This window comes from Danio rerio, chromosome 21, assembly GCF_049306965.1.
Source record: "Danio rerio strain Tuebingen ecotype United States chromosome 21, GRCz12tu, whole genome shotgun sequence".
NCBI lineage: Eukaryota > Metazoa > Chordata > Actinopteri > Cypriniformes > Danionidae > Danio > Danio rerio.
Genome location: NC_133196.1, coordinates 38,583,533 through 38,611,422, shown reverse-complemented (window position 1 = coordinate 38,611,422; position 27,890 = coordinate 38,583,533). Strand labels below are relative to the sequence as shown.

Sequence of the window (27,890 nt, the reverse complement as noted above, 5' to 3'; positions counted from 1 at the left end):
GATATATTTCTTGTGTCTGTGCAAGTATTTGCTGAGATTCCAGTGTGTTTGTTGACCACCAAATTGTTGTAAAAGCACACGTCTTGTCCGCCGGAGAAACATCAGTCTATAGTTATCACCGATTGGCTCCTGTGCTAGTAGGCGGGGCTTGTTTCACCATATTGACCATTACACTTTTCCTCATTCAAAACTACACGAGTGACCTGTCTTGTGTATTCTATAGTATTTGATAATAGTGACAGTTTTTAAAAATATCAATTGTTTTTTAGAATTAATTTATATGAAGTGTGTGTATGTATGCATGCATGCATGCGTGTATTGATATATGCATACATATATGTATTAAACTGTTTTTTTATACATTAATGCATGGGATAAGGGAGTAGTTTAAGCTAGGCATTACCAAACTCCCTTTAAGGCAAGTAATTTCAGTTGGCACTCATCTTTAAAATGCCTCTTGAACGGTATGCTTGGGCGTTCTGTTTGAATGGGATATATCAAACTCTCCAAAATTGCTTGCCAAGCTTACTATTACATTTCACATTAAGAATCACCAATAACATTAAACAACAACTGTCTTTTAAATTCATTTCTAAATTTTCAAATCACAAAATCTGAAGAAACTCAATCGCAAGTCTATAGTGTCAGACTGTATTCATCCTATTGACCGCCATATTACACTTTTCCCCATTTAAAACCATATGAGTGACATGTCTTGTGTATTCCATAGTTTTTGGTATATGATTGAAAATTATTGGTTATGTGTTTTCTTTCCCTCTCTAGTCATAGTATCTTTACAATCCGTGTTCTACATGTCAAGCCACAACTGGGACAGGTGACCAGAATCAGCGAGTGAGTGCTTTGCTGTTTGTTTTTTGTAATTGCATAATTAAGATGCTTGCATTAATTGCTGTATAACACTCAAAGTTTTATAACTATTCTCATATTTTAGTGAAAATACTTAGCTATTTTTGTGTTTGTGTGTTTTTTTTCCCTGACAGACTCTCTGTATGTGATTTGGCTGGGTCTGAACGCTGTAAAGCACAGCAGAATGGTGAGAGAATGAAGGAGGCAAACAACATCAACACCTCTTTGCTGACACTAGGCCGCTGCATCACTGCTCTGAGACACAATCAAACCAACAAGTGAGTGTTGCACTTTATGAAAGCATCATGATGGTCCAGCAGTTATCTTATTGATAAGTGAGGTCACTATACTATCACTGTCGCAGGTCTCGACCACCAGTGGTCGTTCCATTCAGAGACAGCAAGTTAACCAGGGTCCTTCAGAGTTTCTTTTGTGGTCATGGGCGCTCTTGCATGGTGGTGAACATCAACCCCTGTGCCTCCACCTATGATGAGACACTCCAAGCACTCAAATTCTCTGCTATTGCCACACAGGTGAAAATACTCTTCATTTTTCTATAAATATGTTTCAATTTCCTTCCATGACAGCTAACTATAGGGTTTGTATAAGTGCTGCCAATATTTGAAAAATCTTAAATCATAATTAATTGTTTTCAAAATTAGACTTTTGGGTAAAGTGCTCAAATGTTATTGTTGCTATTATTGGGTTTGGGGCAAACATGCCATTAAAATTTTTCTTGGTTACTTTGAAATGGCATTTGATATAATGTAGTATGGAGTATGCATATGTATGTTAGGCATGGGATGATAACCGGTTTGAAGGTTTACTGTAGGGCTAGGTGATATTGGAACAAAAAAAAAAATCACTTTATCTTTTATCACTGTCTTTTATCATTAGATATCGATAATTATTGAACATTTTTTAAAATAAATTTAGGAATATTAGGAATTTTTGTTATTTAACGACTTCATTTTAATTGACCAACATTACTAAAGCAAATAGTTTTAATAGTCAAAAGCAAAATTGTTTAAACAAAATGCTTAATCTCTTTATAATAAAATAGACTCTTAAACTAGATAAAATGTTACAAAGTGTGTGCAATAGTAAAGTACAAATACTGAACAATCAAAGAAAACTTATAGTGTGAATAATAATCATACAGTAAGCCTCAAACTTTGTCAAAAACACAAATTATGATGATCAAATCTGAGCTTTCAAGTAAAGGAACCAACCATCATTATTGTTGTGAAGTTGAATAACTATATTACCCCAATGCAAAAAAATCTTTAAGATGGGGAGCTAGTGCTTGGATTCACAAGAAAAGAAACCAAAAAGCCATTCTGGCGACATCCTATTTTATTTACAATCTTTTCACTGCGGTTATATGGCACTCATTTTCGCATGTGTTGTTATTCTGACCTGAAGGGACAAGCGCGTGTGCGTGGATTCCTTGACCATTTACTATGGACTTTAATGGTGTTCGGTCAATAAATATCGATACTGATATTTATCGCCTAGCCCTAGTTAACCACGATTTGGAAAAGTTAACATTTCCTGTTATACCGTTCATATGGTATATGTGTTTTTTTTTACAGTTATTTTATTTAGTTTTTTTAACATGGTTCAGCAAACATTTGAATACAAATCGCTTTACATACCAGCATCCAAGCATGCTATCGACCTGAACAGTGCAGGGGCTTACTTTATATTCAAAGAAAAGAAAGATATCTAAAGATACCTTTTCAAATTGTAAAGAAATCGCAATACTGTAAAATCGTGGTATTTTTGTCCAGTTTCATACTGGTTCATGCTATCAGGATCTTCAGGTTTGTGCGGGTTCTTAAAGTCTTAAATTTCAAAAAACAAATTTTAGGTCTTAAAAGGTCTTAAATGCATTAAACTATTGTGTTGTAGGTCTTAAATCATTTTAAATGGGTCTTAATTTTCCTATGTGAACGTAAAGCTATACCCAATTAGGCCAACATCCATACAATCACTAGCAATATATTTCTGAAAAAGTTTTAAGAAACGCTTATTTATTAATTCTATTTACTTATTATTATGGTTTAAATATCTTCCTTACAATAGCGTGTTTTTAATGTGTTTTTTTTTTAAGGTTTTAAATTGGCCATTTAAAAAATCTTTAGCTTTTAGCCTTGTGGAAGTCTGAAATTTCAATCATGGTCTTAAAAAGTTTTAAATTTGACTTTATAAAACCTGTAGAAACCCTATACCAGCCCATGGATGCCTAATGGATGTAAATATGTCGTTTGCCATACTTGTACAGTAAAATGCACCTGGAAAGTGCTTAAGTTAAACTTTTTTTAAAAAATGTGTCACTCTGAAACTATATCTGAACACAAATTTTTTTATTCTTTCAGCTGGTGCATGGCCCGTGCAGTAAGACACGTGTTGCATACATTCTGTCCCTGCTCCGTGAGCAGCCAACTCATCCCAACGACACCACTTTACTAGAGGAGGATGAGGAGGAGAGTGATGAGGAAGGAGACATCACCATGTTTGATCCTGAGGTAAACCCAGTTAAATTCAGTTGTAGTAGTTCAAATCACTCTTAATCCTCATTAGCAGTTTCAAACAATTTCCAAAAGTTATTATTCTTCACTGGATTTGTGAGGAGGGATGAGATGTGGTTTCAGTGTACACAGTCAGGTCCAAAAATATTGGTCACAGTATTTCGACACAGTTCCAACATTATGGTGCTATACACCAACACAATGGATTTTAAACAAGATGTACTTTAACTGCAGACTGTCAGCTTTAATTTGAGGGTATTTGAATCCAAATCAGGTGTACGCTGTAGGAATTACAACAGTTTGCTTATGTGCCTCCCACTTGTTAAGGGTCCAAAAGTAATTGGCTTCTTAGCTGTTCCATGGCCAAGTGTGTGTTGTTCCCTCCCAATGACAATGAGCAGATAAAAGGTCCAGAATTAATTTAAAGTGTGCTATTTGCATTTGCAATCTGTTACTGTCAACTCTTAAGATGAGATGCAAAGAGCTGTCATTATCAGTCAAGTCCTCAAAAACGGGAAGGCCAGATTAGAGTTCTAAAAAAGCCTTCACAGTTCTGGAACAACATCCTATAGACGGATGAGACTAAAGGCCCGTGGACACAAAGGCGTTTTTTTCTTGCGGTTTTCGTCAACATTTAGTGCCTCTTGACTAAATAAAGGAAGTCAATGTGATCGTGCACACCAACACTCAAAATGCTAGACGCCAAAGCGTCATTTAAAAAAAACAGCTCATGCTCGTTTTTTTGTTTTGACTTCTCCACCAATCAGATTGGCACTTTTTTGGAGCTGCTGAAGTAACAGTAAACAGCACTTGGAGGCTGCAAATGCAAAACTGTCAATGCAAGCACACTTTGAAGAAGATCAACAGAGGCAATATGAACGTGGAGCTGCTTATTGCTCTGTGAACAATAATCATTTCTTCATCGCTGGAGCTGCTACTTGAACCATCCATGCTTGTTTGAGTCACCAGTAAATTCAACAACAAGCATGTGGACTTCCTCTCTTCCTCTTCTTCTGTGTTATAAGCGAGGTGTCAGAAGCTTAAAGTTGTATAGTGCCAGCTAATGTCAAGAAGTGATTTTAGCATACTCTTCTGCTTGAAGCCACAAGACACGAGCGTCCTGGTGTGTACCAGCCTTAAGATTAACTTGTACCAGAGTGATGAGAAGAGTATGGAGAAGGAAAGGACCTGCTCATGATCCTAAGCAGTGAAGCATGTTGGTGGTAGTGACATGGCATGGGCATTCATGGCTTCTAATGGAGCTGGTTCTCTTGTATTTATTGATAACGTGACAGCTGACAAAAGCAGCAGGATCAGAACTCATTGGATGGCGCTTTACAGAACAGATGGATGATGACTGCAAAACCAACCAAAGAGTTTTTGAAGGGAAAGAAGTGGAATGTTATGCAATGGCCAAGTCAATCCCCTAACCTGAATGCGCTTTGAGCATGCATTTCACTTGCTGAAGATGAAACTAAAGGGAAAATGCCCTAAAAACAAGCAGAAACCAAAGACAGTTGCTGTAGAGGCCTGGTAGAGCACTACCTGGAATGAAACTCAGGGTCTGGTGATGTCTTTGCATTCCAGACCTCAGCCTGTAACTGGCTGCAAAGGATTTGCAACCAAGTATTAAGTGAAAAGGTTAATTTATGATTATTATCCTGTCCAATTACTTTTGGTCCCTTAACAAGTGGGAGGCACATATGCAAACTGTTGTAATTCCTACAGCCTACAGCGTTGACTTGATTTGGATGTAAATACCCTCAAATTAAAGCTGACAGTCAGCAGTTAAAATACATCTTGTCTGCAGTTAAATCACATATCTTGTTGATTTTATTACAAATCCATTGTGTTGGTGTATAGAGCCAAAAATTTTAGAATTATGTCCCAATATTTATGGACCTGACTATATATAGCCATATGATAATTTTTTTTGTGCTCAAACACGCATGTAGAAAGCCATTACGATGTTATTTTCATTTATGAGAGTAGCTGGGTTTTTATTGCCTTGTGTTAATACAATATAGGTGATTGAAATGTATAAGATGTATAAGATACAAACCACAGTTTCATAGGGGACCTTTGACAACAACAATTTCTTTTTTCCATGTAAAAGTCTCAGAGGAGATGTATGAAAAGTGTGGAGATCTGTCTTCAACTCTAGCAATAGTGAGTTTTGTAGTTCATCTAAATTTTTGAATGTTGAACAGGCACTGCTGAAGGCCATTGATGTTCTAAAGCGTGAGGTGCTGCGCCAACGGCAAGAAAAAGAGGAACTGGAGGCCAAGGTTCGAGAGGAGGTCTGCACTGAGATGATGGAGGTTATCAGCCGCATGCAGGATGACTTCAGGTGCTTCATTAAGTGCTTAAATGAGGAAAAAATTATATTAAGAGCAAATGCATATGTACTGTCATAATAAATAGCTGATGCAGTTTTTAAATGTCTGTTTTGCTGTACAGTGAGACCCTGGAGAGCGAGAGGGATCTGATGGAGAAGAGATGTGAGAACAAAATTAACAACTTGAAGAGCAGCTTGAAGAAATATTACAGCCAAGAGCTAGAGGTCAGTGAAGGGAGAAAGTACAAAACCCTTATTTGTGAATCTGACTAACTGAACTAAAACTGTTTACGCCTGGTATCCATGAGGGCTGCACAATATCAAAGTCCCTTTAAGGCAAGTCATTTCACTCAGGGGCCATCTTTAAAATGCCTCTTGGGCATTATGCACAGGCATTCTGTCTGAATGCATAAGCAATAAATTCTTCAAAACTGTTAGCCAAGCTTATGATTACATTACATATTTGGAATCACCAATTAGAATAAACAATAACCGTCTCGTAAGTTTCATTTCTAAACGTCTGAATCAAACAAAATGCACACTCAAAAGGAACAAAATCACGGCACCAATCTCATTTATGGCCGTTCTACTTGTTATCATCCTCTGGATAATGATCGTCTGATCGCGCTGCTCTTCTGAAGTAATCCACAACTTAAAAGCTTAATAGCGAATCTTCTCCAGAAATGACAGCAACTCTTTGTTTACAAATTTGTGGGCATTTGAGAACTTGCTGCTGTCATGTGATGTGCGTTTGACAGGACGGACTGTACCTCGCGTTAGTTTCGTAAGGACTACAAAACCAAAAATCTTTGCACTTCATTCATTTAAACCAAGTATTCGCTGAGATTACACTGTGTTTGTTGACCACCAAACTAAAAATAGCACACATCTGGTCTGAGCTTCTCCCCAGGAGAAACGTCAGTCTATAGTGATCGATGATTGTCTCCTGTACTAGTAGGCGGTGCTTTATTTACCATATTGACCATTACACCTTTTACCATTCAAAACTATAATAGACATGTCTTGTGTGTTCTATAGTCTTTGACTATATATCGATATCGCAATGTGAATCTGCAATAGTCAAATGCAGTTTCATAAATTTCAAATGAATTGAAACCATTTGGCCACAAAAAATTATACAGATTGCCACTTTAGTAAAGATTAATCGTGTTTATTTATACAACAAATACAGTGTTATTTCACATTTGATCATTGGATTTATATACTGTTGGACTGTTGGGAGATTGTTTTCATCTGTGCTTTAATTTATTATGTATTTATTTTTGATAATCTTGAACATTTTATGCAGATCTATACCCATAAGAAATCATCCCAGTCAATGTAAAATTCTGAAATCTTTCCATGTAGTCATCTTATGAAGCTATATTTATGCCATAATGTAAATCGCAGAAAAACTAAATATTGCATTTTTTTCCAAAATCGTGCAGCCCTAGTTATAGGCATCCTTTTCATCGGATTAATTACTGTCATGGGTGAGGCAGTGGCGCAGTAGGTAGTGCTGTCGCCTCACAGCAAGAAGGTCGCTGATTCGAACCTCGGCTCAGTTGTCGTTTCTGTGTGGAGTTTGCATGTTCTCCCTGCCTTCGCGTGGGTTTCCTCCGGGTGCTCCGGTTTCCCCCACAGTCCAAAGACATGCGGTACAGGTGAAGTGGGTAGGCTAAATTGACTGTAGAGTGTGTGTGAATGTGTGTGTGGATGTTTCCCAGAGATGGGTTACGGCTGGAAGGGCATCTGCTGCGAAAAACTTGCTGGATAAGTTGGCGGTTCATTCCGCTGTGGCGACCCTGGATTAATAAAGGGACTAAGCCGACAAGAAAATTAATGAATGAATAATTAGTCATTTGTTTAGTTTGAAGTCTCTTCTGGTAGGGTTATTATAGTAACAATTAATTGTCTATAATTAAATCAGCAAAAGCTAGATCATCAATGGAGTATACAATTTTTAGGCTGACAAAACTTACAGCAGACAGAACGTCTGGCATGTGTGTTTATGTACAGTCATTGGCCACTTTATTAGGTACACCTGTCCAACTGCATGTTGACACACATTTCTAATCAGCCAAACAGCAGCAACTCAGTGCATTTAGGCATGGAGACATGGTCAAGACGATCTGCTGTAGTTCAAACTGAGCATCTGAATGGGGAAGAAAGGTGACTGAACATGGCATGGTTGTTGACAAGACAGGCTGGTCTGAGTATTTCAGAAACTGCTGATCTATTAGGATTTTCACACACAACCATCTCTTTAGGGTTTAGAGAGAATGGTCAGAAAAAGAAAATTTATACAGTAAGTGGCAGTTCTGTGGATGCAAACGCCTTGTTGATGTCAGACTGGTTTGAGTTGATAGAAAGGCAACAGTAACTCAAATAATCACTCGTTACAACTGAGGTATGCAAAAGAGCATCTCTGAATGAACAACACCTTGAACCTTGAAGCAGATGGGCTACAGCAGCAGAAGACCAAACCGGGTGCCACTCCTGTCATCTAAGAACAGGAAACTGGGGCTACAATTTGCAGAGGCTCACCAAATTTGGACAGTAGAAGATTGAAAAAACTTTGCCTGGTCTGATGAGTCTCGATTTCTGCTGCGACATTCGGATGGTAGGGTCAGAATTTGACATCAACAACATGAAAGCATAGATCCATCCAGTCTTGTATCAATGGTTCAGGCTGATGGTAGTGGTGTAATGGTGTGGGGGATATTTTTTTGGAACACTTTGGACCCATTAGTACCAATTGCGAATCGTGTCAAGGCCACAGCCTACCTGAGTATTGTTGCTGACCATGTCCATCCCTTTATGGCAATCATCTGATGGCTACTTCCAGCAGGATAACGCGTCATGTCGTAAAGCGTAAATCATCTCAGACTGGTTTCTCGAACATGACAACAAGTTCACTTTACTCAAATGTCCTCCACAGTCACAAGATCTCAATCCAAAAGAGCACCGCTGTTTTGTGGTGGAATGGGAGATTTGCATCATGAATGTGCAGCCGACAAATCTGCAGCAACAGCTGGATGATATCATGTCAATATGGAGCAAAATCTGAGGAATATTTCCAGTATCTTGTTGAATCTATGCCATGAAGGATCAAGGCAGTTCTGAAGGCAAAACGGGGTCCAACCTATTACTATTAAGGTGTACTTAATAAAGTGGCCTATAAGTTTCAGTTTGTGTATGTGGATAGATGGAGTGAGAGAGACACACTGACAAGCTGATAAAATAAGCACATTTTATCAACAGTAAACTTTTACACATATTTTTCAGTTTTCATATGATTTTAAACTTTGCACTTGAAGTCATGGTCAATAAGTTGGAAGGTAATAAAAGGAAAGAATCACACAAATTTTGTTTCATTGTGGAAAATCAATTTAACTACCAGCAAAATGGAGCACAAAGCAGCATAAACTATCTATAATATATAATTTATAAATAATATTTTTTATAATTTAAACTAATGTCCTGTATCCTGCAGTATTCATAGTCTTGTTTTATACTTAAACCTTTTTTTATATACAGGTAAGGAAGCTAGCCTTAAACGTATTATTGCATAGACAAGGAATTATGTTTTGGAAACCTCTTCATATGTACACAACATATAAGAGAACTTAAATGGCTTCAAGGGATAGTTCACACAAATATAAATTGTCATTTATTTTCCCTCGCTTGTTCCAAACCTGTATGACTTTCTTTTTAGTGTTGACCACAAAGGAAGACATTTTGAAGAAAGCTGGTAATCTGTAACCATTGATTTCCATAGCATTTGTTTTTGCTACTAAGGATGTCAATGGAAACAGGTGTTCAGCTTTCTTCAAACTACCTTCCTTTGTTTTTGGAACAACTTGAGGGTGAGCAAATAGTAAGTGCATTTTCATTTGTAGGTGAACTGTCTCTTAAGCGCTGTTTGTGCAAGACATGCAGAAAGATGTGATTTTATTTTTATTTATTTTTTTCTAATATTTTTTGGTTTTTATAATTTTTCAAAGGAGCGAGATGATGAGATCAGAGAACTTACTGCTGCTCTTAAGGAAAAGGAAGCAGGTAATACTGCCCCGGTTGCCATTTTCCCACCTCTGAATGATGACGGTGGTCTGCGTCGTTCACAACGCTTGGCTTCAACTCACAAACGAGATGCAGATCATGAGAGTATAGAGCTCTTTCGGTGTAAAGCAGAGCTGGAAAATTGCAGAGCCGAACTAGACCTGAAGCAAACAGAACTGCGCCTCAAAACACTTGGTACGTGTTGTATGTGATGATGAAATAGTTTCTTTTTTTCCTGATCTTTTATTAACATTTTATTCAACAACACAATTTAAGAAAATGTGAAAAATAGAAACTAATTGAGCCCCTCACCTCACTCTACCCTTTCTATTCATTATATTATGCACATTCTTAATCTGTTTTACACCATATGATTGTACATACCTGCATACATGAGCAAATAGTCACATTTCACATATCACTTTTTTTTTTTTTTTTTTTTTTAAGATTTATAATACTTTGGAGCAATAAACATGTCAGGCTAAATAATTGAAATGAATTATTGACTTCATTTGTTTTAAAAACACTGATTTCTTTACAATTTTAAATGGCATCTTTAGATAGCTTTTCTGCTGAAGATACTGTTGTCCTAAAAAAAAATGTTAATAAAAATCGTACACATACCTTAGGAATGGTATTACAGAAAATGTTGGTGGTTTAAAGATCTTGAAATTTCCAAACTACAGTATACCTTGAAAATAGTTCCAGAATCGTCCCATGCCTAGCGCCAACCTGGTGAATTAGCTAGACCTTTTAGATTTTTATTCAGTATATGAATAATGTTTTAATTTTGGATTAGTTTCTGACATTAATATTTAGTAAATATACTGGAAGTTAGATCTCACCAATGTTTTCGGTTGAAACCTAAAGTGATTCCTGTATTTATTGATGCTTTTGTATTATTGTCCTAACTTTGTAATTTCATGAAATACTCCAATAATAGGGCAAGAGTTAAATAGCTATGTTTCCATCCATAAATGTGAAATTTATGCGCAAAACTGGTATGTCGCATAAAAGACATGCAAATAAAATTTCGTCCAACAAGTCAAAGAGGACAAAATCGTCACTTCCTGATTAACTGGCATCAAATATCAACAATAAAAACAGAATTTACTGCTACCGGAAAAGCTGCAAACCTTTTTTTTTGTTTGTTTGTTTGTTTGTTTAATAAATGACTTCGCATCAGATTACAATGCCGACACGTAATGAACGAGCAGTGGCGTAAGACGTCGAGCACAGACACTCTTGACAATTCTGAAGGTCATTAATAATAATTACACTAATACTGAAATGGTTTACTGAAAACAACATTTCAGATGTTTTACAATGCGCTCAGCTGGCTGGTTTGTCCATTCACACACATTTTTATCGTCACATGATCTCATAACAAAATCACATGACTTTTAATGTGCATGCTGGAATTTGATCAGTAAAAGTGTTTCCATCATAGTTTAATTTTAAACTAATTATTCGATATCCTACTAAGAAAAACGTATGCGCATAACTATGCGTATTATTAAAGTTGATGCGCATCATGGCATTTCCATCAATCGTTTTATGTGCATTAAAAAGGTGGATGGAAACATAGCAATTGATACATGCAAGCTTCTGGCAACTAATATTTAATTATTTCTTTAAACATTTTTTTAAATGATTTTTAAGTTAAAAATTTTTGTCAATTTATTTGCCTATTTGTGTTTTAACTGCTATATGTACCATTTTTTTATTAGAATTGAAGCGTTTCCAGGACAACCTCCCATCGATGGGCGTTACGGGAACCCTGACAACTACAGCTGAGCGGAAACTGGAGGAGGGTCAGAGGGTCAGTCTTCTCATTGATTTTAAAAGTTGTTTTACTGATTGAATCATGACCATTGGGATTTTTCGTGTCTTTAAATTTGGTCTTTTTTGGCCTGTTTCCACTGAGAGGTACAGTCTGGTACAGGTCACCTTTATTAGACTTGGGTTTCCACTGCCAAAAGGGTACCCTTTTGGTGGGTACGACAGAGTTTCAGACGACGTCATTTTTACTTAAGAAAATGTTACCGTAAAGTCGTACAGGTCATTCACATATCATATGAGAAGCATTTCTCAAAAACAGATGCTTTATACACATAAATACTTGTGTATAAATGTTCATTACTAACTGTTCCATAAACATGATTTGATTATAACTGCAGATCAATGACAGTGCGAAGTAGCCTACTGTAACGTCTGCAATTATATAAAATAAATAAATGCAACATGTATATATAAACACATACAGACCCTTACAGTCTCTGATATGTTACCAATTACAGAAAAACTACACAGCATACATTTAGCATTTATTTGGGTTCAAAAACAACACTCAACATACAGCCTTCAGTCAGTGTAAACGGCTCATCTGTGTCTTTAGTCTTCAGCAGCACATGTAACCTCTGTTAAAAAGTAATTCCGCCATTCCGAGTTCATAATAGTCCAAAAGGTGATAAGAATTAAAGATGGCAGTTTGTTCATGTTTTATGTTGCTGTTTTTTTCCAGCTTGTTCTCTGTTTTTTCGCACTTCACTCTCGCGTGTGTCCGCTTCTGAAAAGATTAGATATCAAATCTTTATTAATATGAGTTCAAGAAGTTCGTTATTTCAAATATAGACGCGCGGCGAGCTCTCTGGAGAAAGTGAAACCGCTGGGACTTTTAGACAGGCTCGTTAAACAACAACAGGATACGACAGATTTTGTTCTTCTTGGCTTTGTGGCTATTCATCAAGACGACGACAAGATTTGTTTTATCTTCGGTCAACCATAGCTTGTTATTATATGTTTATATTGTTACGGTGTAATGTCTCGGCTGTGTTTTCGACTTGCTTTGTTTTCATTCTCCAGCTTCTGCGAGTGACGTATCTCTGCAAACCAATAGGGTTCAGCTGCTCCACCTTTTGGTACCTTTTTTCATGCTAGGTACCCTTTGCAAAGGGTGACCAAAAAGTGGTACGGTACAATTCGCTTTTAGGTACCTTTTGAAAGTGGAAGCGGCCATAAAAACTTACCGAACCGTACCTCTCATTGTGGAAACGGGCCATTAGGTACCCTTTAACAGTGAAAACGCCTATAAAAGCATACCGTATGATATCACTCAGTGGAACCCAACTCAAATTACACTGATTAAAAACACACACAAGCAAGTAAAATTTTATTGTCAGTAAATGAGTCGAGTTGCCATTTTACCACTGTTGCCATGACCGCACAAGTATACGTATAGAAATGCATTATTTGAGCATACCTTGCTTTACAGGTGAGCATGTGTGGTACATGCAAAGATGAGATATATAAATTATGCATAGACCAAATATATTGAGCAATTTTGAATGCAAGCTAGTCCATAGTGTAATCTGGTGCAATTGAAATGAATTCATATAAGTATTAATCCCTCATATTTATATCATATGAGCAAATAATATGTCTGCGGTCTGCCACTATTAATCTGAGCAATTAAGGAAAAAGTATTACAACTAAACACCAATGGGGATAAAATCTTTACGATCGCCAATTTTAGCTTGATCACATCAATCCATGCAAACAATTATTGTTATACTTTCCTACATAGCTTATTATGTTACAGGATATACTTTTCTGGCCAAACCATATATTGAATGGAGAAACTGAGTAGCTCATGTAGACCATTTCAATATGGCGATATCATTGGTATATGAACAGTTCCTGCTTGTCATCAAACTATTTCAGAACTGTAACAAGATGATTCAGTCATAAAAAATATTTCATGACAACCTCGTTAACATTTCTTATCAATATGTGGACCCTTTTGGATTTTCATAAGCTATGGAAATTAATAATATAAAACTGGAAATAGATTAGGACCATTGTTATTGCTTACATCCCACAAAATGGTCTATATGGAAATTGTGTGTTTGTTTGGTTTGTAGAACCTGAAGCAGCTGCGGATGGAGCTTCAGTTGCTGGGCATTAAGCTGCAGTCAGGAGAAAGAGCCTGCTGCCGCAACACAGATGGAGAAAAGCTTCGTCACGCTCTCTCTTCAGCAGACAGTAAACTCGCCAAACAGGTAATCAATGCAAATACACCATATATGAACACAACTTTTAGTTTTTTTCCTCTTTGAGGGCCTGCTTAGTTATAAAATGTTTATTATGTGTTATGTAATTCTGTGCTTTACATACTTCTACACTAATCTTTTTTTCCTTTCTCTGAGAAACTTTTATTCTTTTGCAAAACTTTTAGTAAATGGAACTATGAGGTGGAAGGAAAACTATATTTGCATACTTTTTGCAACACTGTTTCTCTGAGGAATATATTTATACGTTTTGTCAAAATAAGCCATCACCATGTCCCATTAATGTTCCTTACCCATCTGTTTACATTAATGGTCTCAAACTCGAATCCTGGAGGGCTGCAGCTCTGCACAGTTTTGCTCCAACCCTAATCAAGCACACCTGGGCCTCATTTCAGACAGGAGGTTAAGTGAAAACTCAGAGTATGTTAACCCTGAAATGAGAGAAACTCTGGGTTTTCCGTTTCAAAATGGCAGGTTTGTCAAACTCGAGAAAGCAGGGTAAGTCAAGCCTGTTTCTAAAAGAGAGATAACTCTGGTACCGTGGTAACTTGCTCAGTAAACCTAACCTATCAGGAGCAGGTTTTATTCTCTAAACTCTGACTTTCTGTCGGAATCCTCCCCTTTTTTTAATAGACGTGGTATTTCTCGCCTTAGCCTTATGACGTTTCCACCCACCTATTTTAATGTGCATTTTGGAACTGTGCATTAAAGATTGGTGGATTGGTGGCTTGGAAACGCCAAGATGCAAATACATTTTGAAAATGTGCATAAAAAACATGCGCATAACTGAGTAGGATAAACTTTTTATTCGGTAACAAAAGATGCACATAAACTCAGATGGAAACCCTTTTACCAAACATATAACAAAATCACATGACCTTTATTCATGCACATACTGGAATAAGAGATCATTTGTAAATGAACATGTGTATGAATAGATAAACCAGGAGGCTGAGCACACTGTAACACATCTGAAATGTTGTTTTGGTCATTCTTAAATGCCTGAATCTGTTATTACATTATTAATGACCTCCAAAACTGTCAAGATCCTGTTCTACGCGTCTCGTAGCTTCAAACGCCATCACATGTTTTTTGCAGTTCGGCATAGTCTTCTGAAGTCATTTATTAAATAAAGAAAAGTTTCACACAGCTTCTTCTACTGCAATAAATTCTGTTTTTACAGTTGATATTTGGCGCCACTTAATCAGGAAGTGATTATTTTGTTCTCTTTGACTGCTTTATTTGCACATCTTTTATGTGATATTCCAGTTCTGCGCATAAATTTAATTCACACTGTTGGATGGAAACATATTAACTCGTTCTAAAAACTATTTTGTAGTACGGCTTACATTCTTAATGTCACATCAACCTCTACCACTTGATCAATAATAAAGGCAGACACACAAGTGCACTTTAAAATGTATTCAAACTCTATTTTAGATATTCAAATGATCAACGTGTGTAAAAGTGGAAACCTTAAATGAAACATTTCCACTGAACATTGAGTTAGGGTTATCTGCATTCTTGTTTTGTCAAAGCTGTTGTAGAAACTATGCAGTAGCCTATTTTATGTAATTTAATGCAATTACATCTGAAATAACTTCAAAATTACGGCCAATTCCCCACTTTTTCAAGTGAAAAGTCAATAAACGTCACACATTACATTAAATATAAATATTTAAATACTTTAAATGTAAACCTTTGCGTTAACTTGAGCAGCTGTTTTCCCACGCTAACTGTCTTTGTTTCACTGATGCAGTGGTGTTGCTTTTTTAAATATATGCTCATATTTGCTACATCTTTGTATGAGCACATCAAGTTCAGCTAGAGAAAGAAATGCTGATCACTTTTTTTTCTAGATGTTGCCATGGCGACTCATAATATTTGAGCTCCATTGATAATGCCTTTTTATAGTCACTGTGTGTGCACTTAACTCTGAATCAGTCTATTCAGACTTGATCTCAGATCAGCTGTTCTGAAATTGAAAACTGAGTTTTTAATCTCTTGGTAAGTCAACTCAGAGTTCAAGTTTAAACTCCCGAGTTGGTCGAACCTCCTTACTGAAACAGACCCCTGATCCAATTAATGAAGGTGTTCAAGAGTATTAAGCAGGTGTGAGTTGGAGGTGGTTGAAGCTAAACTGTGCAGTGCCGCAGCCCCCCCAGAGACTGAGTTTGAGATCTTTGGTTTACATGAATTCACTGATCATGAGCGCTAGTTTATCTTCGATCTGATTTTGAGTATGCTTACAGGAACAGAAAATGCAGTCATTCTTTACTTACTCTGGTTTTGTTTTAATGCTGTATGGCCAACATTGATATTCCTACAACAAAAACTTTACAAAAAATATTTCTTGCGCTTTAACATATAGTGGCAGTCAATGGCAACAAGCCTTAATTTTTATTTAAAAATTACAGAAGCCCTGAACCGCAAGGTGAAGAACAAAAAAGCAATCTGGGCATCTACGGAAAAAAAAAAAGAAAACTTATCTCGTTATAACGACGAAATTTGCAACCTTAGTTAATGATGGTTTTCAGAAACGCACCTCTGGTCTAACTAATTCCTCAGTAGGCACTAGTCCTCATAGCAAGAAGAGTGACCAAGCGATAACACAAATAGCCTTAATAGCAAAGAAATAATAAAATTGGTGAAAGTCACTGCAGGTGAAAGCCAAGCTAATGAGGAGATTTTATGGACCAATAAATGTTAAACACTTGAAGCAATGTTGTTCGGTTGTGCTGCTGCAATCTACACAGAAAATTAAACACAAAATATTTACAACAACAATTATAATAATAATAATAATTACCATTTTTATTATTGAATCAAAGACACGTGCGTTCTAATTTAAACTAATTTCAACTTAAACATAATCGTGGGCAGAGTGCTGTACCATCTGGCATTTTCTTATTGTATTTTATTGTTTTTTTGCACTGACACTTATTTATCTATGGACACCGTCTCGGTTCATTTGTTAACACTCTCCAAAGCCTAATGTTTAAACGCATTCTAGCCTAACTTTAGATATTAAACGTCTTATTTTAATTGTAATAATGACTAATTTAATGTAACACTTTGGTGACTGTAATGTCGCTTGTCCCACCCTAAAAAGTTAAGAGTCGGGCATAATGAATCGCTGGACAGACCGAATCAATTTTGGAGGCGAATAAATAGAATGTTCTCTTAACAGTCTTATTTTACGGTCTCATTTTTTTGTTTTTGTTGTTGTTGTTTTTTTCACCTTGTGGTTTTGGCCTTCCGTAGAAAATATAAAAAATGTATCCTGTGGGTGTAAAATATGATTCGTTGGAAAACAAACTATTGTTTATTGTTAGTTCATGTTAGTAAATGCAGTAGCGATTACAACTTTGCTTTCAGTAACACTTTACAATAAAGTCCCTTTAAGACAAGTTATTTTACTCTGTGGCCATCTTTAAAACACCTCTCAGGCAGTATGCTCGGTCATCCTGTTTGAATGGGGAAACATCAAATTCCCCAAAACTACTTGCCAAGATTACATTACATATTATGAATAACCAATAAAATTAAACAACTGTATTTAGTTTCATTTCTAAATGTTCGTATCACAAAATCTGCAGAAACTCCGCTCTAGTCCAAGCCCCTCTCCCGGAGAATTATCATTCTATAGCAATCACTGATTGGCTCATGTACTAGAAGGCATGCTTTATTTACCATATAGCGATTGTTGATTGGCTCCTGTACTAGAAGTTGGGGCTTCATTCGCCATATTGACTGTTTCACTTTTCCCCATTCAAAAGTATACGAGTGACACAGCATAGGATCTTGTGTAACTTAAAGTCTTTGCTGAAAGTACTTGTGTAGTTCTAGACCGGAACTCAGATGCATTCCAGTTAACAGATTAATTTCAACAAACAAAGATGGATGTAGTCCAGAAAATCATAAATGAATTGTATATGTAGCATTTCCTGTGTATCTTGGGTTCTTACAATAGTTTTTTTTAGGGAAGTCTATTTTGTTTGCTGCGCTTATAAAGTCACATGGACAGGCAATTCCAAATGAAAAGGTTTTGGTTTTTCCATTGCGCACAATCATAACCCCCACAACAATTGGAATATATGACATGCCACATAGGACCATTCTTTGAAACAAAAAACCCAATGCTAATCAGTCTTTACTGCCAGTATATCAAGGAGTGTGAGCAAGACTTATTATTATACATTTTTTTTACCTCAACTTTTGTAGTACAATGTAAAAAAAATGGGTATACCGCATTCAAAGTGCACATGGTAACTCGCTTTTGATTTTTGGCTGTACTTTACATTTAATTGTTTTAATAATAAAATGAATGATAAATTAATCTAATTGTTATGACTGTCTGGTAAGTTAGTCTTTACTACACCAACACATTTTCCATTTCTCCCCCTCTTCCTTTATTCTTTCTTTTAACCCATTCATGCTGATTTAGATTTTACACACTTGCCTAAACCATGCGAAAGATTCGAACACATCTTTTTTTTAAACCATCACTAATTTCACAGACATGCTGTTTCTCGTTCTAATCCCCTCTAACACCACGTTTTCCTTCTCTAATCGATGCGATTTTGCAGAGGATTAGATTTTAACCGTGTGTAATTCCAGTTCCCACTCCACCTTTCTTTATTTACCCTCTGGCCTCTCTAACCCTGTTCGCCGCCCTCTCCTCTTCCCGTTCTTATTCTGTAGGACCAAATGCTAGTCGAGCTGCACACGAGCCTGCAGCTGGTCAAAGCGGAACTGCGTAAGAAAGACGAGCTCCTGACGCGCTTCCAGAACACTCAACAAGCCCAGTCCCACCAGCCTCCAACGGCATCCGGCTCCTGCAAGAAAAGGGGATGCGGGGTAGCGGTAGCTCTGGCGGAGAACCAGCCTCCAGAAAAACGCCCTTTCTTCCGTTCGCTGTTTCCCTCCCGCACGCCCTCAAAGACCCCTTCACGACCAACCCGACAGCAAAATGAGGTCACCACACCTTATTCTCGTGTGTTGCGTTCACGACAGCCATCGCCTCCTACCACTCCCGTCATGCTCCGAGTCAAGTATTAAGGGTGTATACTAATTAGTGTTGTTGTTTTTTATCTCTTGCAGTCTTTTATTACATGATCAGGTGGCCTTGTTGACATACAAAATATTAAAGTGATTCTTTTACTTTTTATAGTTATGCTGGCATTCTTTTTTTATTTAAGGGGTTTTGTTATACAATATGGCCATTTGATACTACCATTATGTATCACATCTTTTCATATATGCTCTATTTTTTATATATTTCTTTTACGAGTATGCCTAACTTAAACCAAATCAAACTGTAAATACAAAATTAGAGCGATTTTAAATATTATTCTGCGTTACATGTGTTTCTAAACTGTATGTTTGACCAGAAATCCAGGTTAATCCCTACTTTACATCCAAATTTTAGCTTCTTTTTTTTTTTTTTGGCAGAGTTGTGTGATTCTTTAATACTTCAGTGTTATAACCAAATACAAGATTTTCTTTGGAATGTTTATTAAGGACCAAATGCTCAGATACAAGCACTACATTCTTGCGTTGGGTCCATTTGTTTTGCACAGTTTGCATGAGTGTGAGATGTTTGTCACTTTTGAATGTCTCTTCTTTTCACTGTATAATCGAAACTAAAAGGGTTTTGGTAATAAAACATTGACCCTTGAATGTTGAGTTGTTTTATTTAATATAACTGGCACCATTTGTCTGTACAAGCACTTATTTACAATGAGGTGAACATAAAGGCATGAATTTTTGTTCTTCCTCAGCATATAAACTTGATGTTTGTGCGGCTGAGTGAAAGATCTGACCTGTTAATGAATCGTGTGTTTGTTAGGGTGTAACAGAAGACAGATCAAGTGGAGATACCCTTCTAACTGGTGTGGTGTTGTTAGACAAAGGGTTGAAAACACATGGTAGAGACAGATCAGTAGACGAGGGCTCCCCTTGCTCCCGCACTGCAGAGATTTGTCTTAACAAAGCCTTTCCTTCTTCTCTGGCCTGGAAAATGAAAAACAAATTATTATTATTGTATTTATTATTATTGCAGTGGGTCCAGAAATTAAGTAACAATCTACTATTAAACCCTATTATTAAAAAAAGCTTAACATATCAGATGACAACTAATGAAACCTTTAGACAATCTGACTTAATAAGCTACATCTTTCCCAACTGTCTGGATGTAAGGAACACTTATTTTACAAATCTCCAAGTGTTACAGTTTTTCTTGATTGCTTTGATGCAGTTGTCAACTGAAACTCCACATTTTCAAAACAGTTAACACACAGGCCTAAACAGCGGCACTCATGGTCAAAATGACACATTTTGGTTGCAAAAGGCACATATTATGTCAAAACATTTAAAATATGAAACAAAAGCTAGTTTTACCTTCAAACAACAGAACTTGCAAACAGGTATATGAGCTCTTTCAATTAATCATTACACAATGGACAACAAAATACAGAAGTCAGTGCACCACCATTGCTTGCCATTGTAGCCTATTGCCAATGGCATTTGTTGTCTTTCTATTTGGGCTTTCAAATGTGCCTTTTTGCAAAGAATTGGATCCAGAATAAGATGTGCTTTGATTAAATTTATATTGAATTCATCACATTTTTTCAAACTGTGGCTGAAAACTGAAATACTGTATAAACAAATAAATAAACAGACAAAAGTAATAAAATACTGTAAATATTAGAGAAAACACATGTAAACTAATATACAGTCAAATCTGTTGGGAGTACAAGACATAGCCATATTGACCTCCTCCATCAATGCTGGTACAGAACAACACAGACCTTCCATCGTTTTTATAAGGTTGGCAGACTGATTGCTAATTGAAGATTTGTGTGAAGGAGGTGCTTCAGTGATTTCATACTGATGTTGGTAGTTTTTAAAAGTTAGGAATAGATGGTTTCTGTTTGGTTACCATAACTAAAACAATGGAGTTTGGGCTGCTTGAATGGCATCTGTGTTAACTGTTTTGAAAAATGGTGGGGAAAATGTGTCAACCCAATGAGAAAGGGTTTACACATTTGCAAGACCCGTCTTTTGCTCTGCTGGGATAGTGATAATGAAAATGAAGAGGAACCTAGTTTCTTTAACCAGCTCAAAGCAAACAAGAAAAACTGTAAACTGTTTAGTTTTACCATTTTTTATTTCATTAAGCCAAGTTCTGTGTCTGGCAAGAGCACTTTTAGCTTAGGATAAATCATTAAATCGGATTAGACCATTAGCATTTCCCTGGAGCTAAACTCAACAGTATACCGGCCCCCCAGGATTGAGTTTAGACACCCCTGTGTTAGATAATGCTAGTCAAATGTCAAAAAAGTGCAACACTGCTACATTTGAACAGGCTAACACCAACAGTACACTTAAATAAATCAACATTAAACAACTGCATGTGCTATATTTTACAGCTAAATCTTAAAAGTCAGCATGGCTTTCAAATCTCCAATCTACAACTGCTGTAGTAAGTTTAGTTAAACTCACGTCATTATAGTCGCAGCATCGCTGAGCGCAGAGAGACGCCTCGTCATACAGTTTGTTCTTGAAGTAGTACTGTCCGAGATACCGCAGCGCAGTGCTCACCTCTGCATGCTCCAACTGCTCCTAAGGTCACAAAATAAAAAATCAGATGATCTTTCTAGAAACCGTTCTTCCTATCATGCAACTACAAAAATAATGGTCCAAATGTTCTGCACGATGTTCAAAATTACTCCCAAAACATTACTACAGCAAAAAGTAACAACCTAAGCCATGTGGGTGGGATAAATTGTGTGTCCAACCCATATTATTTCCACCAAAACATTCTATTTCACTGGGAAACATCTAAATAAGGTTAAATGCTGCTTCAGATGGTCGGGTACTGTAGGGTTCCCATACTTGCATTTCAGACATAAATTCAAGGCCTGGAATGTGCTTGCACTTAAAGTTAATGGTGTTATTTCAAGAAATAATAATATTATCATAATTAATAATTATCTGAATTAATAATCTTAAATTTAAATCTTATACAAGAACTGACAAATAATGCATATTATCAATATTTCAGAAAGCACATTTGAACATCACCAGTATTGAATTCAATTAATTGTATTAACATTCTCTAAACATGACAAAACATCATCATTACTATGGTAGTTTAATGTAAATATTAAGTGTAAGTGATATGTGGAGTAATAAAAATGACTTTCATGGCGTTATATATGCTGAGGGGTGTCAATTATGGTGCTCGATTTTAAATTATAAGTGATTTAAAAAGTCCTTGAATTTGGGGTCCATGAACGAGTGGTAACCTTGTGTAAAGGAGCCCTTATGATAGTTTGTGCATTTAAAATGACATTTCCCCCCAAGATGAAAATTACGCCATTATTTACTTGATTAAAACTTGAGTTTCATTCTTCCGTAAACACTAGAAAGCATATTGACCTTATTTTTCAATGCGGAAGTGCCCTCATTTTTACGATTGTTTAAGAACTTCCGATTCAGCTGCCTATGGGAGAAATGACTAGGAATAATAAACACAGAAAATGGTCAAATTACTTGCTCTATTAACAAGTGTTTGCATGACTATACAGACAAAGTAGAATAATATAATACGAAAACATCAGTTTGCAACATCTAGCAGCATGACGAGCTGTTTTAAACCTCTAAAAATGAATGGAAGTGAATGAGACCGGAAGTCTCAAGCCAAAAAGATTCAAATAGCTGCGCCCAATGGTATATGGAGAATAAGGCGAATACTGACGATTGTAAGGGGGGGGAAGTGTCATCAATTTCATTGTATTTTGTGTCCCTGCTATGAATGAAATGTTCAGAAATTCAAAAAAATGTAGAACCAGTAAATGGTGAGGAGATTTACGTTTTTGTGTGAACGATCCCTTTAACAAAGAAATACATCAGCTTACACCACATGAGAAAATGTCCTGGATGTAGATTATGTAACACTGTGCGGCGTCATCAGATTCATTCAGCTGCTCGTGAAGCCTAAAAAACCAAAAGGGCACAACTCCATTAAAACAGGTCACAACAGCACTAGCAGTAATTAATCCACAAACAAAAGCACACTCACTTTGCCAGTTTTAGAAGCGCCATTCTCTCCACATCCCCAACAGAATAAGCCCTCCAGTAGCACTAAAACCCACACAAAATATTTACTAATTAAAAATACAAGCAGAATGCTATCGCTAGCAATGTTTCCATCCAAAAAGCAAAACTAAATGTATGCAAACATGGAATCTGCAATACAAAAACACATTCTAATGGCAATTCGTAACTTTTTGATTTAGTCGCTAATCCATATGAATTCGTACGATTTCATTCATACAATTTAGAATGATTTGCTCATCCCCGAATGATAGTTGGGTTTAGGGGCGGGGTTAGGTGCCACACTAGGGTTGTGCCGATAGACGATGCGATCCATCACCCTGCCCCACATTTATATTAATATATAACTTATTATTTGCATGTCATCTTAATAGCAATAACGGTCTTTTCATGAGCTGTGTTAAATTTTACATGTAGCTGCCGCTTGCACGGCTGACAGCATTGTGAGGATTAAATGAAGGATAATACAGTACCTCTCGCGCTTAAAATGTGCAGATTCAGTGGGAAACACTGTTACCTGCAAACCCCGTCCCACAGACTTTACAGTGAATGGCTTTAGTTATTTTCATAGTGGACTTGAAGCCACTGGAAGTCTTTTATCCACTCTTGGAAAAGTGTAAACGGTGGATTAACATTCAGCACATGATCACTAATAAGATGTGCCCTTATTAGTAACTTTAAGTGTTTTTTAAAACAAAGTCTGTCAGTTTTATTTTCATTCTCTCATCTTCAGCGCTTCACATTTTCGCGGTTGTAGCTCGTGTCATCTGAAGGCAGAAGGCATTGACGTAGTGATTGACAGCTGATATTACCAATCATTCCAGTTCAGTTCTAGAGCAGTGGGCCAATAAGAAGAGCAGGGGCAAGCATTGCAGGCTTTTTTTACTTCAGCAAGTTCACATAACAACTGTTTATCTGTTCCTGAGTGCTGCATTTGGTGTTTTTAGGTGCAAAGATGCATTCTGCATAAATGTCTCCTAAATTCATGCAAGCGGTGAGGATTTCGCAGTGAAAACAGAGAAAATGTATGCACTTGCACAAATGCTTCCAAATATATTTTAAGGTCGCATAGATAAAATTACAGGTGCATATGCAACCAAAACAGCTGATCCCTAGCATCTTTACTTGCTATTATTTCCTCATAATAATATTAATAAAATAAGGAAGTTATCATCAATCACAATGATGATCACGGTGCCCTATTCATGCCAGAGTCCCGTGGAAAAAAAGTGATTGACGGGTGGTCATTTGTTTGTAACTTATTTATTTATGGTTTGGTTATGGGTAAAGCAAAGACCATGTGGGTCAGGTAGTGAAAACAGTAGGCTAGAATTAATTAATTCCTTATGAATTAATTGATAACAACGACCCCACCTACAACGACAATGCCATCGTCCATCCTGATGTTTCACATTAGACATCATACGATGCCAAATTGGTCAACACCGCCCAACCCTATGCCACACCTTTTAAAAATCGTACATTTTCGTAGGACTGAACTCGTACAAATTTATACGAATTAGCCACTAAACTGACAAAATGTAAAATAGCTACGTATCCTCGTGAGATCAGGCTAGAATATCACAAAAGATATGCAAATAATTCAGCATTTTTATCCGATGAGTTAAAGAGAACAACATAGTTACTTCCTGATAAACTGGCACCAAATGTCTAATAAAAAAAAAGTAATCTGCATCAATAGGAGAAGCTGTATGAGTATTTTAGTATTTAATAAAGTACTTGCGCCTCAGAAGACAATGCAGATTCACGATGAATGTGGTGGTGTTTGGAAGTAATAATATTATAATAATAACTCTGAAATGGTTAAAGCATTTTGGAATGACTAAAACATTTCAGATGTTTTACAATGTGCTCAGTCCGCTGGTTTGTTCATTAATGCGTTCCATCACACCCATTTTCATCATCACATGACCTCTTACAGGGCTCGAAATTAACCTTTTTGCTTGGCAGCACCGGTGCTCCTAACTTTTTTAAATTTTGGCACATCAGCCAAAATTTTGTCGCACCCACCAATTATAAGCACCGTTACTACAAGTTTTATCCAAACATATTTATTGCATTTGAAATAAACAGTAATCGAACTAACAAGAAAAAATATATATATGCATGAATGAGGAAAATAAGTCTCAACGAAATCCCGTTATCACAAGAAAATAGATTTTTATAACATAACTGAGTGACTAAAAGACACACTGCACACACTGCTTGACATGAATAAATCTGTTAACGATATAACTGTGCTGTCTGATATTGCACTGATGCTTTTGACATATATTCTACCTTATTATGCATAAGTTATGTTAATAGCAATACCGGTCTTTTTATGGGTAGCGATATTAGTTAACCTAGTGCAAGCCTGTTTGCGATGATGTACGTGGTGTTAAATTTGAAATATAGCATATAGCGGACAGCATCTGGCGATTATTTGAAGGATTAAACAGAAACTCTCCTGCTAGATGTGGCAAACAGTTACCTGAAAATTCCATCCCACAGACTTTTCATAGCGGACTTGAAGCCAACGGAAATCTCTTCGAAAAGTGTAGATGGTGAATTAACATTCAGCACATGATCACTATAGTAAGATGTTTCATTATTTGTAACTTTGGATGCCTTGGTTTCTAAAACAAAATCTGTCAGTGTTATCTTCATTCTCATCGTCAGCGCTTTACAATTTTTCGCGGTAGTAGCTCTCTCTGTCATCCTTAAGCCTAGTTCACACTACAGGATTTTAAACATCAGCAGATCGCTGTGCTGTTCACACTACATGACTTGACTTTGTGTCTTTGAATCTCTGTGGTGTTCACACTACGCAACACTCTGTGAATGATCCACAAGAGGGGGGTCACACACTACATGATCTCACAACATCTCATTCCCCATCAGCTCATTCAAGCTACCAAACCACAGCCAATGAAAATTTGAGGGAGGAGTCGTCAGAAAAAGCTGAACACAATTGGCTGCTTGTGTGCTGATTACATCACTGACAGCTTTTCAAGCTTTGGAGAAAGAATTTAAAAACATCGTCAAATCAGCTGATTTATGAGCGGATTAATCACTCATCTGCAAGGTTTGAGTGGATAGATACACAGAGAGTTTTTAATTTTTGTAATTTTATAACTCTTTGAAATAAAACTAACATATTTATAACACCCTGCCGTTTTCTAACTATCAGTGTATTTCTTTCTGACATTGTTATTTTTTTTTTTATTACAAAACAGTAAAGAACTGAGCATTTCTGCCTTAAATTACCATATTGGTCAAAATGACTGCATGCATGTCTGATACTTTTCGCTGTGACTTTAAATATGTGTGCATTTTCTTGCCTGGCAACTTCCTGCTAACATAAACAAAACTTTCTGATGGCAAAAACATCAATTTACTTCAGATATCTTTCAAAACAGCATATTCTGTGCTGTGTAAGAGCTCCTGTTTGAAAGTGAAAATGAAAGCCAAGACCTTTAAGTGTTTTAGTATCTTAACTACATATTTATAGGCTGTATTACCAAAAAAAGATTATATTTTTTGGTTAATGGTGTCAGTAAATATGATACCAGACATTCAAAGCTTAATTTTAATATCTCAATAATAGCTTTGAATGTAAATATGTTGTGACAGTATGGCGTTTTATATGAGAACGGTCAGAATGAGCAGTATGGTAATTCTAATAGTTACAGAATTCTAGTTCCACTGTTAATATAGCCTACTCTCATGTCTGTGCTAACGCAGAATGAAGCGAGTGCACCGATGCCCATTCTGACCAATCACAGATGTTTCTGCTGAGCTCCTGAACACACAGGCATTCAGCTCATGCTGATATGCTCTCTCATTGGCTGCAGCTCGTCACTACATCTGACCACACGTGGGGTTGAGTCGGCCGACTGCTCTGGAATATTTAGCATGCTGAATGTTGAATTTCCGTCTGCGAGGTGTCGGCGGCGCGTCAGCGAGCCTCGTTGATGCGTTGTTCAGTAGTTCACACATAAAGAGCGGCGAGCGCCGAGCACCCGCAGATTTCTTCCCGATCACAGCCCGATCTGTCGGCGAGCTCGTTAACTTCCAAATCGGGCTCAAATCAGGCTTAAAATCCTCTAGTGTGAACTAGGCATTAGCCAGAAGGCACTGACTGAGTGGTTGACAGCTGATGTTTCAGTGCTAGAGCAGTGGTGGGCCAATAAGAAGAGCGCGAAGGCGGGGGTTGACATGACAACTGTTTTAAACCATTCCTGAGCGCTGCGTTTCCGTTTCAAGTGCAGAGATGCATTCTGCGTGAATGTCTCCCGAATCCGCACATGTGGTGAACATTTTGCAGTAAAAACTGGTCGCACACAACAATTTGATGCACTCGCACAAATGCTCCCAAATATATTTTGAGGTCGCATAGATCAAATTTCGGGCGCATATGCGACCAAAATGGTCGCAATTTCGAGCCCTGTCTTATAACAAAAGCACATGACTTTTTATTGCGGATGCTGGAATTTATTTGGTGTTCGGTGTTTATTCGAAGTGTTTTCATCTTAGTTTATGTTCACTTTCAGTCTTATTAAAGTTAATCCTACCCAGCTGTGCGCATTTTTAAAATGTATGTGCATCTTGGTGTTTCCATCAAGCATTTTTTTCCAAAATGTGCATTTAAAAACATCATAAACATAGCTACTGATCAATAAATTCATATTCTGGGGGGGAAAAAAGGAATCAGTTTCCATGTATAATCATTGGCGTTTACCTTTTTGGCCTCCAATTGCTGAGAAAGTTTCTCATAACATTCACCAAGAGCTACGAGCATACGCGAGTCATTAGGCCTGATATAAACATACAAAAAAGAAGTGTTTTAGTGAACACTCTCAGGTCAATATTTATACAAAACAGCTTACATGA

General features: G+C 36.9%; 2 protein-coding genes across 5 annotated transcripts in view; one reads left to right on the top strand and one right to left on the bottom strand.

The window, feature by feature from the left end:
- Window positions 1–19,553, top strand: part of kif20a (kinesin family member 20A) — a 43,288-nt gene extending 23,735 nt beyond the window's left edge. For 2 of the 3 annotated variants that reach the window (NM_001161470.1, XM_073934269.1), the window contains 10 exon segments: window positions 784–852; window positions 1,002–1,145; window positions 1,232–1,400; window positions 3,249–3,398; window positions 5,612–5,751; window positions 5,862–5,964; window positions 9,747–9,996; window positions 11,532–11,623; window positions 13,725–13,862; window positions 18,576–19,553. In NM_001161470.1, the coding sequence (NP_001154942.1) occupies window positions 784–852; window positions 1,002–1,145; window positions 1,232–1,400; window positions 3,249–3,398; window positions 5,612–5,751; window positions 5,862–5,964; window positions 9,747–9,996; window positions 11,532–11,623; window positions 13,725–13,862; window positions 18,576–18,932 (1,612 nt within the window). In that variant the 3' untranslated portion in view covers window positions 18,933–19,553. 3 annotated transcript variants of the gene reach the window in all.
- Window positions 19,549–27,890, bottom strand: part of cdc23 (CDC23 (cell division cycle 23, yeast, homolog)) — a 30,086-nt gene continuing 21,744 nt past the window's right edge. For both annotated transcript variants that reach the window (XR_012396495.1, NM_200933.1), the window contains 5 exon segments: window positions 27,739–27,814; window positions 22,960–23,021; window positions 22,796–22,874; window positions 21,378–21,497; window positions 19,549–19,886 (listed from right to left, as the gene is read on the bottom strand). Coding sequence is in view for 1 of the 2 variants with exons in the window: in NM_200933.1 (NP_957227.1) it covers window positions 19,719–19,886; window positions 21,378–21,497; window positions 22,796–22,874; window positions 22,960–23,021; window positions 27,739–27,814 (505 nt within the window). In the remaining variant the exon portion in view is untranslated.